We start from the raw sequence: 18,722 nt of genomic DNA, 5'->3' as shown, positions 1-18,722 counted from the left end.
TCATGTTAGGGACTTAAACATGAGCTGTTTTGCCTCAAGTGTTTACCCCAGGTGACATAAGGAGTGGGCCTCTGGATCATCCCTGCAGGTGGACAGCAGTGAGTGAAGCGGGACACCCTGTGCTAAAATAAAGATGGGACAATTGGTTCATCCGCGAACCTCCGCCTGCGATAAGGACAACAGGAAAGAGATCAAGGCCTGCTTCTGCCTCACTCAGGTGGAATGCCAGGGCAAAGTAACATCTAAACTCAGCATTACTGACATTCCAAAGATTTCTTTTTTTCTAATCCGCATGACTTTGTATCATTCGTCTGCATTAAAGCTTTCGTTTCCATCTCTGGCGTTTGCTTAGAGTAGGGTGTGTTTGTGGCTTTGGCTGAGAGAATATCAAGGTTTTTAATCATCTGAAAATTGAGCAACGGCAGAGGTCGTCCTACATCTGTTCCTGTCCCAGGGTACAGTCTGTTCTGTCCCAAAGCACAAGAGGCGGCACCTTTGCTGAAGCAAAACAGGTCTGGGTCTGGTCTGTATATGGGTGGATGAACCTTGGGAGCAGCATGTATATGTCCTTGGGTTCCATGAAAGAAGAAAGGAGGTATATAGAAATTTAGGGAAATAAATATATTATATGGCTGTCATTGCCACAATCAAGAAGGGACAGTGTCTGAAAAACTACAGATCTCATTTTCATAAACAGTCTGGATTACACCGCCTAACATTTTTGCTGCTTGTTTCTTTTGAAGGTTTATTTTAATGATTAAATGACCCAGTGAGTTTTATAATGAAAGCTTAAGAGTTAAGCCAAAATTTCATGATATGTTTATTATGATGTCTGCATTTATCTATTCCATAGTTTCAATCAACAAACGGAACAAAGCCATTTGGATTTGTGCGTGCATACGTGTCTTTGTGTGTGCGCATGAAGGCCCTTCCTGATTTTTTTATGGCGAGCACAGGAATGGGAGATATGGTTTGACTTGGGTTGTTTACAGAGCTTAAAGCAAAACCTCCGCCTGGTTCTCCGTTTGGTTCTCAAACTTAATCTGTTCCAGAAGTCCATTCCAAAACCTTAGACTAATCATATCACATGTTTTACTGTAGCATTGCTTTGAGAACTCATGAGCAAATGGCTGTTTAGTACAGTGGTACCTCTAGATACGAATGGGATCCGTTCCGGAGTCCCGTTCGCACCTAGAGGTAAACGTATCTAGCGATGGCATGTCTGAGCACGCATGCGTCGCGTTTCGCCGCTTCTGCGCATGCGTGCGACATCATTTTGAGCGTCTGCGCATGCACAAGCGGCAAAACCCGGAAGTAATGCGCTCCGTTACTTCTGGGTTGCCACGGAGCGCAACTCGAACGTGCTCAACTCGAAGCGTATTTAACCCGAGGTATGACTGTAAATGGCCAATCAATTAAATCATGCCTGAGCTTTCATTTCGCTTTAGAGAAATGCATTTTTAATGCAACCCCTTTATGAAATAGATACTGTCTACAACAACATAATTTCATTTTCCTTTTGTTTATCAGCCAGCATTTTTTGTGTGTGTCCATCAATGTCAGACTTCAAGACAGGTCGGCTGTTGGGTACTGAGACTGTCTGTCTCCCCTTGGACTTCTTGCTTTCTGCTGATTTCCAGCAGAGGCTAGTAACTCATTCCAAAGGGTATTTAGGGGCACAAGGCACTGGGACATTCTGTTGTCTTAACATCTACAGAGCTGTGATCTTTGCACATCACCCAGCCCTGGGCTTTTCTGAAGGGCAGGGGAATGATGGGTGCATAAAATGCCTGTTACTGGCATATTGACGTTATGAAATGAAGTTCATTAACATTTATCGGCTGCATGGTTAATTTCCAGGAAAGTAGATTTATGGTAATAAAACTATTAAAATACACGAGATAACATTGTTATGAGTGCTGTTAACATGCTCCCTTTCTCAGTCTAAAAAGTTAATGAGCAGCCTTATTGAGACAGACTGGAAGGTCTTCACTTCCACCGTGACTCCTGTTCCTGTACAGTGGTACCTTGGTTCTTAAACTTAAGCTGTTCCGGAAGTCCATTCCAAAACTAAAGCGTTCCAAAACCAAGGCAAGCTTTCCCATAGAAAATAATGCAAAATGGAGAGATCCAACCAGAGGGGAGTCAACCCAGAACGTAACCTTGAATGGTGCTCTGTACCTGGTGTGAGATGCAAGTCAATTGGGGGCACCACTCAAGGTTATGTTCTGGGTTGACTCCCCTCTGGTTGGGTCTATGACCAGGCATTTACAGTACTGTATCTAGGAATTTTACCTCTTTGCCATGACTGGAACTTGTAGGTAGCCAGTCTACGCCAATGTAGTTAAAGTCACCCATTACTATGACATTTTCTCTTTGGGGTGCTTGCTTGATTTCATTCCTTCAAATATACTCGGAGTCCTGCAGTTAGTTCATGCTCTTTATTGCAGCTTGTAAAACAGTGATTGCATCCCCCCCCCCAAACCTCAGGCCTTTATATACATTATTTACACAATGAGTCCCGTCTGATTGGCTGATTCTGCTTCCCTCCTGGAGCCTGATTGGTCTTCTCTTGCAGGCCAATCAGTTGTTGCATCCTACGATCCTACCAGTCTAATATGCTGATTAACTTCCTCCTGGAGCCTCATTGGTCTTCTCCTGCAAGCCAATCAGTTGTTGCATTCTAGGATCCTACCTACTTATTGTTCTAGGATCCAAACTTAGTACATAACACCACTCATCTCAAGATCTTCCTGAGCATTATGATCAGGAGGACAACAGCGCATCCCCAGCTCTAAATTACTCTAAGGGCCCGGTATCACCATCCACCATGATTTCTGAAGGAATCTTCCCCCTTGAAGTTTTCCGGTTTGCTGGACTGACATACAGACAACGCCATCTACAGTACGTCCTTCCTGTATAATTTACAGTGGTATCTCGGTTTACATATGCTTCAGGTTACATATGCTTCAGGTTACAGACTCTACTAAACCAGAAATAGTACCTCGGGTTAAGAACTTTGCTTCAGGATAAGAACAGAGATCGTGCTCCAGCAGTGCAGCGGCAGCAGGAGGTCCCATTACCTAAAGCGGTGCTTCAGATTAAGAACAGTTTCAGGTTAAGAACGGACCTCCGGAATGAATTAAGTACTTAACCCGAGGTACCACTGTATATCTAAAGAAAGCCATGTCTCACTGGTTTCCATTATGCCCACTGTATATCAATGCCATCCTCTAAGACCAAGCAGTCTAGTTCACCCATCTTGGCTCAGAGGCTTCTAGCATTAGCTTATAAACACTTGTATGCTGTCTGTCTCTTCAAGTGTCTTGCTCTTGCCTTTTGACTTGTGTTGCTTTGGCCTTTCTGAATTGCTTTCCTGTGCCCTGTACTCACAATGCCTAGTTCTATGCTTTCCCCATTTAATATTTCACCAGTTTTTTCATCTTCAACGCAGAAGATTCATTCTGAATTGGAGCCTCCCCAGCTCTTGTCGGCTTCCCTCCCTCCCCACAATCAGCTTAAAAGCTGCTCTGCCACCTTTTTCAAGTGCCAACAGAATCCTCTTTTCACATATACTAATGAATACATAGCCCTCTGAATTGTACTGTGACCTTTCTAGTTTGGCTCAAGGGGATTCACTCAGCAAGAGGTTTCTTATTTCTGATGTAAATCACCCTTGCTTCCCACAAGGCTCTACCACACAAACCCTCCAAGGTCTCTTACTGAGGCAGGTGGTTTCTTTCTGCTATTCTCCTCTCGCCGCCTCAAGCAATGCTGGGCTCTTTTCACAGCAGCCTTTACCCATTGTGGTTTGGCCACCAGGGGGCCTACGGTTCAATAAAGGATGATTGGAGCGAATTACTGGGGGAAACGGTTTTTATTCTGGCCCAAGATCTGAGGGAATGCAGAACGGCAGTGAGGCTGGTCGAGGCAGACTGAAGACTTTCTCCGTCTTGGCTCAATCCGGGCTGAAGCACCAGGGTCGCCTCCCCCTGCTCCCTGCCCTCTTAATACCTCGAGTCAAAGCGTGGGAATTTTCTCCCTCATTTCCTCCTAGTTTGCTGTGCCATCTCTGCTGGCTCTTTTTGTAAGTTGCCTTCTGTGTGCATCGTCCTCCCCATCTGTGCAGAAGGAAGGATGCCTTTGCCTTGGACAATGATGCTTTTGCTTCCTTTCCTGCAGCCTCTGGAGACCAGGGGGAAGGAAGGTGCTGCCCCGCTTCTTCAAGAGCCTTCTATATCCTCCAGGAGGGAGCAGAGGGCTGGAGAGGGTCATTTAACAAGACACTTTGTCTCTCCAGAGGCGCTGCTGGAGATGCCTGGAAGACCGGGCAGGCTGAGATGGCCAGGATCCCTTGGCAATCAGAGGGGGTGGCAGCTGTCGGAAGAGCAACTGAGGTGGAGAAGGACTCGCCGGGGAACCGAGGATGAAGAGCCCAAGCCAGTTCAGCAGTATGTTCCAGGAGTAAAAGTGGAGTTTCCTCGGCCCGTGCTCCCTGGCAGCTTACGGCCCACCAAGGCCCTGGTGCCGTCCAGCACGTATCCCTCTGAGCAGCGCCAGCGGAGTCCAGCGGTCCACGGGGCCACAGAACTCCAGGACAATACGACTGTGGCATCAGGGAAGCGCCCTCAGATCCAAAACCCTCTGTACCCAGTGACCGAGAGCTCTTACAGCGCCTACGCTGTCATGTTCCTGTCCCTCATTGTCTTTGCCGTGGGCATCATTGGGAACCTCTCTGTGATGTGCATCGTCTGGCACAACTACTACATGAAAAGTGCCTGGAACTCCATCTTGGCCAGCCTTGCCTTCTGGGACTTCCTCATCCTCTTCTTCTGCCTGCCAGTGGTTATCTTCAATGAGATCACCAAGAAGAGGCTGCTGGGGAGCATCTCCTGCCGCGTGGTGCCTTTCATGGAGGTAAGAGATTCCACTGCAGTCCTCCCTGGTTTCTCATCAGCAATTTTGTGTGTCCTCTTTGGGGGGTAATGTTTGAGCATGTGCCCGGCTATATATTGCAAGCTTGGACATACCCCTCTCCAATGTAACTCAGTGCCTTCTATTCTATATATTCTAACCTCATATGAAAGGCTGGAGCGGGCATAGGCAACCTCAGCCCTCGAGATGTTTTGGGACTACAATTCCCATCATCCCTGACCACTGGCCCTGTTAGCTAGGGATCATGGGAGTTGTAGTCCCAAAACATGGGGAGGGCTGAGGTTGCCCATGCCTTGGCTGGAGGCTACACCAGCCTTCTTCCCAACCAGGCAACAGGTGTGTCCCAGATCACTGAGATGCCTTTCAGAAAGTGGAGATAAGTATGCTTGTTGGATGAGGAAAGGATTGCCACAGATGGTATTTTTAAAGCCTGATTACCATGGGCATTCATCTGAACTGTGCTTAGGCCATTTGAAAACTGCTGAGGGTCTTGGTGGACCACTTCATGGTTTTTCTGCCTCTTGTAGCAATTGCCACTGTGCTAGATGCTCTCTGGTTTCTATTTGTATTTTATTGTTTCTTTTATTTCTTATAGTTATTTCATTGTATTACACTTTGAATTCCATAGAAGCAATAGCAATGCAATTAAAAATCAGTATGGCTATTTAACATGGGCATGCCATGGACCACCTGAATGAAGCTAGCCGACCACTGGTAGTCTGTGGAGCACAGTTTGGGAACTCCTTGCATAGTGATTCGTTGCTTCATTGACTCCAGATACTCTGAGCTACAGAACAAACATGGGGAAGTTGTGCATTATTTGCCTAGAAGAAAACAATATAGGATGGAAATACAGCTAGTTTACGGAGCAAGGTTATAAATGCAAATACTTTTAAGTCCCCTCAGGAAGATAATGCCCCAATTAAAAATAATAAACATATCAAACAGTTGCACTGACTCCATTAATCAGCAGGGCTTCAGGCTGCTATAACAATCTAATCCAATTCAAAGAGCTGTATTCATACCATTGCAAAGTTTTATTCACAACTTTTAAAGGTTCGGAGCAGGTTTCTTGTAAGACAAGCACAGAGAAGGCAGAGCTGAAGTGGCCATTCTTGGAAAAAATCTCTCCCATTGGGGACAATGCATTCCTCTTTAGGGTACCACTGCCTTTAACAGTCATGTGACAGGGATACTACATCATGCTGGGAAATGCTCTACCTGTTGAATTTCTACCTGTTGTGCCTGCTTTTAAAAGAACAGAAAGAGACAGTAGTTGCAGCCCTAACTTTAAGACTTCATCCAGGTACTTATCACTTAGAGATATATGCAGCAGTGTCGTAAGAACGTAAGAATAAGCTCCTGGATCAGGCCAATGGTCCATCTAGTTCAACATCCTATTCTCACAGTGGCAGGAAACCCATTAGAAGTGTGCCACATTTCTAAACTGCATAGAAGTTCCCCTCTACTTGGGTTGTGTACGCTTGTGCATGTGATGGCGCATGTTGATAATACTTCTGGTGTGTCTTAAGCTTTCGCACCTGGGGATAACCTTATCTTTTTTTATAGACTGGACAGTTAGTCAGACGTACACAAAGGCTAAGTACCTCACTTCAGGTCCCAGGGGAAATCTGTGGCAAAGGAAGGAACTGAACCAGGGATTCAGCTAGTATTTGAGGAGAGCCTGTACTTACCATTATGGGCATGTGGATCCTCTTTTGAAATAACTAGCAGAAGAAGGAAGAGCAACCAAGTGACAAATCCCTCTTCTACACAACTGTTGAAGGCGCAATAATTCTGCCCTCTTTTTCATCTGCTCATGCTATCAATATATTTGCTTTTACACATGAACCTCAAGCATCCCTGTGTGCAGGCAACTGCATCAGTCCTGATAATGTATTTGCTTAGTGTTTCGGCATATCCAGAATACATTTTATTTTCAACTGCATTGGTTTCTAAGGCAGTGGGGTGAGGGCAGATCCTGCACTCCTGTGAGTGCTCAAAACGTTGCACCTTTGAAAAGAGGGAGGCTTACTTTTGAGTAAACATGGATAAGATTGCACTGCACACGCAAGATTTGTGCCGAGTTCCCTGCCCCCTTCCATGCCTTGCCATAGTGTGCCTAAAAGACAAGTCTGAATAATCAACCGCTGTCAATGAAGATGGTTGACAAATGCTCAGTATGGCGGATCTCTGTGAAACTCACTCTGCACTTAAAGACATGAAAACTAGGCTGTCAGGTGGAAGGATGGCAAAGGCATGGTGGACCTGTACATTTGCCATGTAATTCTGCCATTAGAATATCGTTCCATCTTCTGCCCCAAGGCACTTGGGCTTCAGAGGGTTCCTCTCCAAGGAAAGCATCCTGGTGTGAGGCCAGATTCACACAATCCTTTATCTCCAGTCAGATGTGGGAAAATAAATTAACATGGCCATGTGGTGGAGCAGTTGTCTGATTGTCCAGGATTCTTTGGGAGAAACCATTATGTTTGAACTGGCACAAAACGGATGTGAGTTAGAGCCAGCCAACGATCAGGATCTAAACTACTAGCTCATGCCAACTTCATTCCGGTTTGACCATAATGGCTTCTCCCAAAGAACATTGGGGATTATGGGGCCAAACTAGACATTAATTACATGCTTGGGATTGGCTACATCTTTCTTTTTGCCCCAGTTTTCAAATATTATGTAGAATTTTAAAAATCAAGGCAAATAGCAGCTGCTGTAAAACTCAATTTCCAATGGGAAGACAGTGCAAGGAAAATGATTTTCCAATTTTAAAAATCTCGCTTTCCGGATCAGGATATGGGGCTTTGAAGCTGCTTTTTGTAAATGAAGAGACATTGCTGGTCCCAAATGCAGGATGCAGAAACATGGTTAAAGTCATGCCTAGTTTGGCTGCTAAATTTGGTGAAGGTGCTAAGAATTCTCTTACTGGTCCCTAGTCTCCCCATCAAATTACATTTCCCTGAGGCCCAACCCTCACCCCCAGGAAAACAGGTGATCAATGACTGCTAGCCGTGATGGCTATATGCTACCTCCAAGATCAAAGGCAAAATGCCTCTGAATGCCAGTTGCTGGGGAACAACAGTGGGAAATAAGAATGCTATTGTGCTCACGACCTGCATGTCAGCTTCCCATAGGCATCTGGTTGGCCCCTGTGGGAAGCAGGACATTGGACTGGATCAGCCTTTGGTCTGATCCAGCAGGGCTTTTCTTACAGAACCATCAAGAGCATTGTGTCAGCTCACAGCCAGGCTGCATTAGAGTTCCTTCGACCCACAATTGGCCCTGTGAATTTGTGTGGCTGGCTTTGTCTCATATAGGGCAAAGCACATAGGAAAGCTCCATAGAACGTAGGCACCCTCCTTCTCAAATAGCTCCGACTGAAGTTGGAGTGTTCTCATTTGCAATGAATTGGAACTGCCCAGGTTTATGGTAGTGCTCTTGCACACATCTCAATCATTTCAACAGGGTTTGTACCAGGGAATATCCCAGTAGCTTATGCCTAGGACTGAGAAGACAGGTGATTTATTGAAAGGACAAACACCGGCTCCCTCGGCCTATAGAGCAAGATGAGCACGCAACCCCAGAGTCATCCACAACTGGACGGTCAGGGGTATCTTTACCTTTACCTTAGAGTTATGCAGTAAGCAAAGTGTTGGAACCAGGAACTGGGTGATGCATGTTTAAATTCCAACTGGAACGGAAATGAAATTTTGTGCAGATTAAAGTCTTTGCGATTTCTTACAACCCAATTGTTTACTTTCTGAATGATGAATGTTTACAAATGTGGGGCTAGGCTGGTAAGTGGGGGAGACCAATGGGACCATGTGTCGGTGGTCCTGAAAGTGCTACACCATCTGCCAATGAGCTACTGGGCCAATTCAAGGGGTTAGTATTAGCATGGGACCCAAGTACCTAAAAGAGTGCCTTCCCCAATACCAGTCATCTTGGTCTTTATGATCAGCAGGTGAGGACTTGCTGCTGATGCTGCCGCTGGAGGCTGTCCAGTTCGCATTGACCCATAACGGGGTCTTTACAGTAGTGGTTCCCCATTTGTGGAACCATCTTCCCTAGAGAAGTGAATCTGTCTCTTGTCCTGCATTATTGACTTTTCAGGATAAATTCAGACACATTTCTGTTTACCAAGGCATTTGGTAGCTGAAAGACAATGTTTCTGGCAACCCTGAGATCACTGGTTGAGAAAATGTTTTAAAAATGCTTTTGGAATGTTCTGAACTATTTAGTCCCCACCCCACCCCAAAAAATAATGTTTTAACATTGCTGTGTCTACCACCCTGGGCTCCTTCTGGAGTAAGGACGGGATATAAACCAAATGAATAAATAAAAAATGATGACGATGATGTTCAGACTTGACCATTGGCATGTAGGTTAGCTTTTATATAATATATACAAGTTCCTTCTTCTCTCCTGTCCTTCCTTGCGAGAGAACGTGCCACACAGGCTGCTTACTCTGTAGCTTCTCTGGTCGGTTCCTAACTCGAAGCAAGATGAGAGCGATGCAGGTGGTGGAACATCTGTGAATGATTCAGTGCTTCGCTATGGGAACAGCTCCATGCATGGGTGAGGCAGGGAAGACAATGCAGCTTTGGTATTGTTTGGCAGGACCACAGGCAGTAAGGGCCTGCTGTAGGAAAATAGGGAAATGCAGTCACGGGTCAAGGACTTATTCATGCAGTCCACACATCCCAACACTGTCAGAGGCCGCTTCTGCTTGCTCTGGAGAAATACTTGCCAACATCTGAAAGTCCAAAACAGGCTGACGGTGCTTGCAGACATTTACTACCCTCCATCCTAGAAGCTGCATACCCAGTGCCACTCTGAAAGGAAAGCAACTGAAACCAGGACAGGAATCTTAGTATCTGCAGTCATTCAGGGGGGAAAATCCTGTTAAATGCTAGAATGTTAACATGCTTGAAACTGCTGACTATGAAAACAGCATAGTACATATTCCTTACTCCGCTCCGTTTGTCAGTCTTAAGTAGTTTGCAAATTGCCTTTTAATAAAACTTGCAGAGCAGCTGTGCCTTTGGAAGACATTCTGTTTTAACCCGGCAGCTCAGCTTTTGCAAAAGTTACCCTGTGCCTTTGAGTTTCCCTTTCAGAACAAATGTCAAGCACACGGCAGCTAGCATTTGTCTGGCTGCCTCTTCTCTACCTCAAAGCATCTCAGAGAGCAGAAGAGTTGTGGCAGGAAAGACGATGCTGAACTCATCCTTCACCTTCCACTTTCTCCCAAAACTCCCCATGCAAGCTACTCCTCCCCTCCCAGGTTTTCTACCTTAAAAGCCCTTTTAAGGCTTTGCTTATACAGTAGTACCTCGGGTTACATACGCTTCAGGTTACATACGCTTCAGGTTACAGACTCCGCTAACCCAGAAATATTACCTCGGGTTAAGAACTTTGCTTCAGGATGAGAACAGAAATTGTGCTCCAGTGGCACGGCAGCAGCAGGAGGCCCCATTAGCTAAAGTGGTGCTTCAGGTTAAGAACAGTTTCAGGTAAAGGACAGACCTCCAGAATGCATTAAGTTCTTAACCCGAGGTACCACTGTAACTGTTTTTCCTGGGACTGTAGCACCACTCCATACTGCAGATGGAGGGTGGCATGTTTGAATGATTCTTCAGTTTTTTATAAAAAAAACCCTATGTCAAGAAAAAGATAATGCGCTGTGGTTTGGTGAGGTGCAGAGATCTGCGATGAGGCTTCACCTGTGACTGTAAGGCCCAAGATGGGCCTTATTGGGGAGGCATTCTTTTAGGTACATGGGTTCCAAGCCATTTAAGGATTTGTTTTCTAGTACTAACACCATGAATTTGGCCCGGTAACTCACCGGCAGGCTATGCAGCGTGTTTAGGCCCGGTGACACATGGTCCCATTGAAGGCAGAGTGGGGATGCACAGCATCACATGCATACAGAGCAACTGCTTGGAGAAGCAAAATGAAACACTTGGGCTGGGCCTACAATGTTCAAGGCAGCCCCTTGCTCCAGTCTCCCACCAGTTTCTTGGAGAGAAACAAGGGCATTGTCAACATCGTGGGGTGTGTGTGTATCTTTAGATTAAGAGGGAACCTGTGGGTACCCATTCTCATGTCTTTAAAAAGCACCGTGAGAAGCAGCCCTCATAAGCGCACGCTGTGGCCTGGAAGCGTTCTGTTGTGTACCGGTTTGGCTGCACTTAAAAGGAGACGGAGGGTTTCTGAGGATTTCTTCCCAATTTCCGATGCTTCCTGCACTCAATGAATGTCCCTTGTTCCCCTCAGAAGTGAGCGGGTGCCTGCAATTAGGGCCCTGGAGCTCTCGCGCAGTCTATGGACAACTGTTCAAATGGGGCGTTGTGTTTCCTGAGCCCAAGGAAAGCAAAGCGTTTGTAATGGAGAGGGCAGCGTGAGGGGGAGGGCAGCCCCGGCTGCTATTTATTCATGCTCTTCATTGTCTTTCAAACCCACCCAGAGTTTGGCATTTTCTCCTCCACGCTTTGCCCTCTTCCCTTTTGGCAGAGGGGGATGTTTTCCTGGGCTTCTGAATGCAGCGGAAATTAGCTGGGACTGGCTGGGGACACCAACAAACTTATTTGAACTCGCTTATCCCTCTGAGAGCGGATGCGTTTAGGTAGTAAGAACCAGAAGGGGAGCAGGGTTGGGAGGGGATTTCAATGACCAGCGCTGATTTTGTCAAGAGCTTGCTAGTGGCCTGGGAAGGATTCACAAGGAGGTCTCTCCCACCCAAGCCGGACGCTCTTGCTTTTAGTTGCTAATTGCAATCTGTAAATATATGAAAAGGTGCAGCAAAATAAGAGTCCCAAGGAGGTAGAATGGATTGTACCGCTTCTGGGTGTTCCCCAACATAATAATTTCCTTGCAGTTAGAAGTGTAGTGCATTATAGAGAAAAAGTTCTGGTCCCAACCCTTCGCCTGCCATGCTGGCTTTCTGTTTGCATGAAATGATTAAGATGGGCAGCATTTGTGACTGAGATCTCTCCACCTGTAGGCTGATGTGATACAGTCCATTGTAGCCCCTGTCTTCTGTTCCATGAGTAGAGCCTGCCCAAGTCTGGTTTCCTGGGGAGGGATAGCTAGTAAATAAGAAGTGCAGCTATAGGAAAGTTTCTAGCCATACCACAGATGCATGTTTTGAGTGATATATATATATATATATATATATATATATATATATATATATATATATATATATATATATATATGCTTTCGTAGATTTTCACGGGTACAGGAATGCAGGTTTTGGTGTCTTCGGGTGTCTTCCCGTGTAAGAGTTGGGGTGTCTAGGCGACGTTTCGACGAGGTCTCACTCGTCATCTTCAGGCTGGTGCTTTCGGCTTCTTGTTACTGGAACAGAGCAGGATCTCAGTGTTTGAGTTCCTATAAATACTGTTGAGGGGGTGTGGTATATAGCCTCCAACGTTCTGGGCAGAGAGGAAGTTCCCAGGTTAGTGTGTCTTTTCTTCTTTTGTTCATTAATTACTTGAGGGATATCTTGAGTGATTTCTTGAGTGATATTCTGAGTACCACTTAGGAGGGTCATTAGGTGTGGATTAGTTGCTAAAGCTTTCGTGTCTTGACCTCTTGACCTTGTGAAGAGTTTTTTCTGAGAAGATGGCTGTACTGCACTTAGTTGTGCTCTGGCTTGGCTTCGTGTATAGGGGCGAGCTGTGGTTTTGTGCCCTGTGCCAGCCAGATCTGTGTAGGGATTGCAGGGGGGTGCAGCATCCGGAGGTGCCACTATGGTTTGGCTACTGGATGGTGTCTGTAATTTATCTGTGGAGAGGGTCTGGGTTTGGGTCTGGTGTGGTTGATTGGAGATGGCGTTCTGTGTGCCTCTGGTTCTGGTGTCGGTTTTTGTGGGGAGAGGGCTATTTTCCAGATGTCTGGCAGGCGGGACGTATCGTCACGCTTGTTCATGTTGTGAGGGTGTTTCTCTATCTCGATGGCTTCCATGATTATTCTCTTGTGGTGGTGTTCCATGTTAAAGAGCAATTTGGAATCTGAAAAATTAATTTCGTGTCCTGTTTCTTTCATGTGTTGGTAAAGAGAGGAAGTTTTTTCTTCTTTTTTGACGGCATTCTTGTGTTCTGCGATACGTGCATTTATTCGTCTGTTTGTTTGTCCAATGTACGTGGCTGGGCAGACTTTGCAGGGTATTTCATAGACCCCTTGGTTTTCTAACTGGATTTTATCTTTGGGGTTTCTGAGGATATTGGCTATTTTTTGGTTGGTGCAAAAGGCTGTTTTGATATTGTGTTTATGGAGGATTTTGCTAATTTTATCTGTAGTGCCCTTGATATAAGGAAGGAGGGCCATGCCATTGTTTTCTTCTGTGTCTTGGTTTTTGGGGGGTGTTTCTTTTTGGATTAGCTTCGTAACCCTGTTTTGCTGGTATCCGTTGGCGATTAACACATTTGAAAGATTCTGTAACTCAGTTGTCAAGTGGTCTTTGTCAGCCAGGCGTTTGGTTCTGGAGATGAGAGTCTTGGCTACGGAGTTTATTTGTGCAGGGTGGTGGTGTGATTGTGCATGTAAGTGGCGGTTGGTGCACCAACCAAAAAATAGCCAATATCCTCAGAAACCCCAAAGATAAAATCCAGTTAGAAAACCAAGGGGTCTATGAAATACCCTGCAAAGTCTGCCCAGCCACGTACATTGGACAAACAAACAGACGAATAAATGCACGTATCGCAGAACACAAGAATGCCGTCAAAAAAGAAGAAAAAACTTCCTCTCTTTACCAACACATGAAAGAAACAGGACACGAAATTAATTTTTCAGATTCCAAATTGCTCTTTAACATGGAACACCACCACAAGAGAATAATCATGGAAGCCATCGAGATAGAGAAACACCCTCACAACATGAACAAGCGTGACGATACGTCCCGCCTGCCAGACATCTGGAAAATAGCCCTCTCCCCACAAAAACCGACACCAGAACCAGAGGCACACAGAACGCCATCTCCAATCAACCACACCAGACCCAAACCCAGACCCTCTCCACAGATAAATTACAGACACCATCCAGTAGCCAAACCATAGTGGCACCTCCGGATGCTGCACCCCCCTGCAATCCCTACACAGATCTGGCTGGCACAGGGCACAAAACCACAGCTCGCCCCTATACACGAAGCCAAGCCAGAGCACAACTAAGTGCAGTACAGCCATCTTCTCAGAAAAAACTCTTCACAAGGTCAAGAGGTCAAGACACGAAAGCTTTAGCAACTAATCCACACCTAATGACCCTCCTAAGTGGTACTCAGAATATCACTCAAGAAATCACTCAAGATATCCCTCAAGTAATTAATGAACAAAAGAAGAAAAGACACACTAACCTGGGAACTTCCTCTCTGCCCAGAACGTTGGAGGCTATATACCACACCCCCTCAACAGTATTTATAGGAACTCAAACACTGAGATCCTGCTCTGTTCCAGTAACAAGAAGCCGAAAGCACCAGCCTGAAGATGACGAGTGAGACCTCGTCGAAACGTCGCCTAGACACCCCAACTCTTACACGGGAAGACACCCGAAGACACCAAAACCTGCATATATATATATATATATACACATATATATATATATATATATGCTTTCGTAGATTTTCACGGGTACAGGAATGCAGGTTTTGGTGTCTTCGGGTGTCTTCCCGTGTAAGAGTTGGGGTGTCTAGGCGACGTTTCGACGAGGTCGAAGATGACGAGTGAGACCTCGTCGAAACGTCGCCTAGACACCCCAACTCTTACACGGGAAGACACCCGAAGACACCAAAACCTGCATATATATATGCAGCTAATCCAAAAAGAAACACCCCCCAAAAACCAAGACACAGAAGAAAACAATGGCATGGCCCTCCTTCCTTATATCAAGGGCACCACAGATAAAATTAGCAAAATCCTCCATAAACACAATATCAAAACAGCCTTTTGCACCAACCAAAAAATAGCCAATATCCTCAGAAACCCAAAAGATAAAATCCAGTTAGAAAACCAAGGGGTCTATGAAATACCCTGCAAAGTCTGCCCAGCCACGTACATTGGACAAACAAACAGACGAATAAATGCACGTATCGCAGAACACAAGAATGCCGTCAAAAAAGAAGAAAAAACTTCCTCTCTTTACCAACACATGAAAGAAACAGGACACGAAATTAATTTTGCAGATTCCAAATTGCTCTTTAACATGGAACATCACCACAAGAGAATAATCATGGAAGCCATCGAGATAGAGAAACACCCTCACAACATGAACAAGCGTGACGACACGTCCCGCCTGCCAGACATCTGGAAATTAGCCCTCCCCACAAAAACCGACACCAGAACCAGAGGCACACAGAACGCCATCTCCAATCAACCACACCAGACCCAAACCCAGACCCTCTCCACAGATAAATTACAGATACCATCCAGTAGCCAAACCATAGTGGCACCTCCGGATGCTGCACCCCCCTGCAATCCCTACACAGATCTGGCTGGCACAGGGCACAAAACCACAGCTCGCCCCTATACACGAAGCCAAGCCAGAGCACAACTAAGTGCAGTACAGCCATCTTCTCAGAAAAACTCTTCTCAGAAAAACTCAGAAAAACTCTTCACAAGCTCAAGAGGTCAAGACACGAAAGCTTTAGCAACTAATCCACACCTAATGACCCTCCTAAGTGGTACTCAGAATATCACTCAAGAAATCACTCAAGATATCCCTCAAGTAATTAATGAACAAAAGAAGAAAAGGCACAATAACCTGGGAACTTCCTCTCTGCCCAGAACGTTGGAGGCTATACACCACACCCCCTCAACAGTATTTATAGGAACTCAAACACTGAGATCCTGCTCTGTTCTAGTAACAAGAAGCCGAAAGCACCAGCCTGAAGATGACGAGTGAGACCTCGTCGAAACGTCGCCTAGACACCCCAACTCTTACACGGGAAGATACCCGAAAACACCAAAACCTGCATTCCTGTACCCGTGAAAATCTACGAAAGCATATATATATATATATATACACAAACCACAATGAGCCCCCTGACTTCCTACTGTGCATCCCTATGCTGTCACCAACTGATATAAAAATATAGGCAAAAATGGTAAAGGTATAAAATACAAACACTGAGGTATAAGGAACCCAAAAAGGGTAGTAAGAGGGAACAATGAATAAGAGAATGCTGCTTAGCTGAGCCTTTGAGCATTTTTATTTCAGATACAGCTTTTGGAGAGTCCACCAGATTGCTTTACCAGATATTGACTGTACAAATTTATACTAGTGTTAAAGCAGAATAGCAGCCAATAGCATCTTAGGCTGAAAAGGGGGTGGGTATGAGTAGGCTGTCAGCCTTTCTATCAGAGCTGATCCCCTCAGCTGCCTTGATATATGTGCCTCAAGTTTACAAAGCAAAGGGGGTCATTCTGATAATAGGGCTCATTTAGCACTCTGAATTTGCTTCTTTTCAATCCTTCGGGCTTCCAAAGGTTACTGTCTCTCTTTGCTTAGGCCTACATTGGAGTAACCTTTTCCAAAGCATCTTTCACCTATAATTCATTATGTCTTTTCACACACTTTTGGCCTTAACCAACTGCAGTGCTCTTGGGAACGTATAAAAAAGCTGTTGGGGATTTGGGTGACCTTACCTGGTTTTACAAAAGGCATGCATATAAAAATAGCATGGTATATAAAAATATAAAAATAGCATGGTATAAATTGGGGTCTGCATCAATCCTTATACAGTAGGCCCATTTCTTGTACTCAGAAAGAGGCTTTTTGCACTCAAAAGAAATAGAGAAACTGATTTTGCAGCTCATCCATTGATGTCAACATCCCCTTCTCTCTTTAAAGCAAACTGCCCCTTTTGGTCAGTTCACTTACCCTGAACAACAGTCTGTCTCTGTTCTTTGTGATCCTAGGTGTCTTCATTGGGCGTAACCACCTTCAGTCTCTGCGCTCTGGGCATTGACAGATTCCATGCGGCCACCAGTCCGCAAGCCAAGCTGCGACCCATTGAGCACTGCCATTCCACCATTGCCAAGCTGGCTGTCATCTGGGTGGGTTCCATGACTCTTTCCGTCCCAGAGATCCTCCTCTGGCAGCTGGCGCAAGACACCTCACCAGTCTCTGGCGTCGTGACTGACTACTGCACCATGAAGCCTTCCCAGGACCTGCCAGAATCTATTTACTCTCTGGTCCTTACTTACCAGAACGCCAGGATGTGGTGGTACTTCGGATGCTACTTCTGCCTGCCCATCCTCTTCACTGTCAGCTGCCAACTGGTCACTAGAAGAGTCAGCAGCCCAGACAAGACCGACTGCCGTGGCAGTAAGCACGGGCAGTGCGAGAGCCAACTCAACTGCACCGTGATCGGCCTGACAGTGATCTATGGTCTCTGCACAATTCCAGAGAACGTCAGCAATATCGTTGTGGCTTACCTATCTCCTGACATGGCCAAGCAGACCCTGGACTTGCTAAGTCTTGTCAACCAGTTCTTCTTGTTCTTCAAGTGCTCGGTGACTCCGGTGCTGCTGCTGTGCCTCTGCAAACCGCTGGGCCAGGCTTTTATGGACTGCTGCTGCTGTTGCTGCGACGAGTGTGGTCAGGAAGCTGCCTCCAGCGACGGCGGCTCCGACGGCAAGCTGAAAACCGAGATGTCTTCTTCCATCTTCTTTGACAAGCCCCGGGAATCGCCTACCCCTGTGGGGGCGGTTGGCACGCCATGCTAAGCTCAATCAGCTAAGCTGGGAGCATTAGCAGTTCTTCCACCAGTTTCTTCCCAAGACCAAAAGTTGTTTTTCTCTTTAGTTATCAGCTGGCGAAGTGGCTGGACGGTGGAAATGGAGCAGGGCTTGTTCCAACACCAGCTCCGACCAGAGTGACTTAGTTATGAGGCCTCAACAGGCAGCTCTCTCTCCTCTGCTGAACTATTACCTAGGGTGTGAGTGCCCCCAAATCGCAGGCATGAGCAGAGAAGGCTGCTGCCATGAAGGAGGGGGGTGCTGAGGAAAGTTCTGCCTGCAGCCCCTCAAGGACTGAAGAGACCCCAAGTGTCTTAGAGAGGACATAGTACAGATTAACCTATCTTGCAGTCGTGCAGGATCTCACTGTCCCCTTCTCTGCTCCAGGCCCAGAGACAGCCTCCTATACAAAATAAGCACTACCCTAGCCTCAATAAACCAATACTCTAGATAGTGAAACATGTTTCCTGAGATGACATTTTTAAAAACAAAAGATGTGCTGTAGAGCTGCTAATTGTTGTGTGTCTTCTAAAGTGAATCTACCCACTTAGTGCCTTACCAGATTTCCTCCCTGACCAGCATAGTTTTCCGGGAAGGTATATATACGGTACTTTTTTTTTATGTGATAAGGGAAAGCACTGGAAAGGTATTCTGATTTATCACAAGTCTCCAGGTGAGTACTACTCACTGAACTTTGATGCTCCTAACTAAGCTTATATTTGCACTCATGGTGGTGCATGTGTGGTTTTTGTCAGCACAGCCTCCCAGAAGGAAAGAGTTCAACTCTTTCCCTGCACACCATGGTCCATATCATAACCAGGATGCCAACAGGTGCTGTTAATGGTTTTATAAGTATTCAGATAACTACATGTGACACATAAGGTATGATTCACTCCGTGTATTTCCTATTTGTGAGCCAAACGTCACAAGTTTGCCTCCTTCAGTGAAGTCAAGCAGAGAAGATAAGGGCTCACCAAACCCATCCTGCAGATCAGGAATCCTGCTGCTTAATCCCCACTGAGTTTATTTAACCCAAGTTTA

At 45.8% G+C, this 18,722-nt stretch overlaps 1 protein-coding gene across 1 annotated transcript; it reads left to right on the top strand.

Moving 5' to 3' along the window:
• Positions 1-3,740: 3,740 nt before the first annotated feature.
• Positions 3,741-18,140, top strand: GPR37L1 (G protein-coupled receptor 37 like 1). Its single transcript, XM_081194869.1, has 2 exons — positions 3,741-4,917; positions 16,860-18,140. Exons 1-2 carry the CDS (start codon positions 4,138-4,140, stop codon positions 17,667-17,669), a joined length of 1,590 nt encoding a protein of 529 aa, XP_081050995.1. The 5' UTR covers positions 3,741-4,137; the 3' UTR covers positions 17,670-18,140.
• Positions 18,141-18,722: the final 582 nt, after the last annotated feature.

This window comes from Podarcis bocagei, assembly GCF_964188305.1.
Source record: "Podarcis bocagei genome assembly, chromosome: 5".
NCBI lineage: Eukaryota > Metazoa > Chordata > Lepidosauria > Squamata > Lacertidae > Podarcis > Podarcis bocagei.
This window is presented reverse-complemented; position numbering and strand designations above follow the sequence as displayed.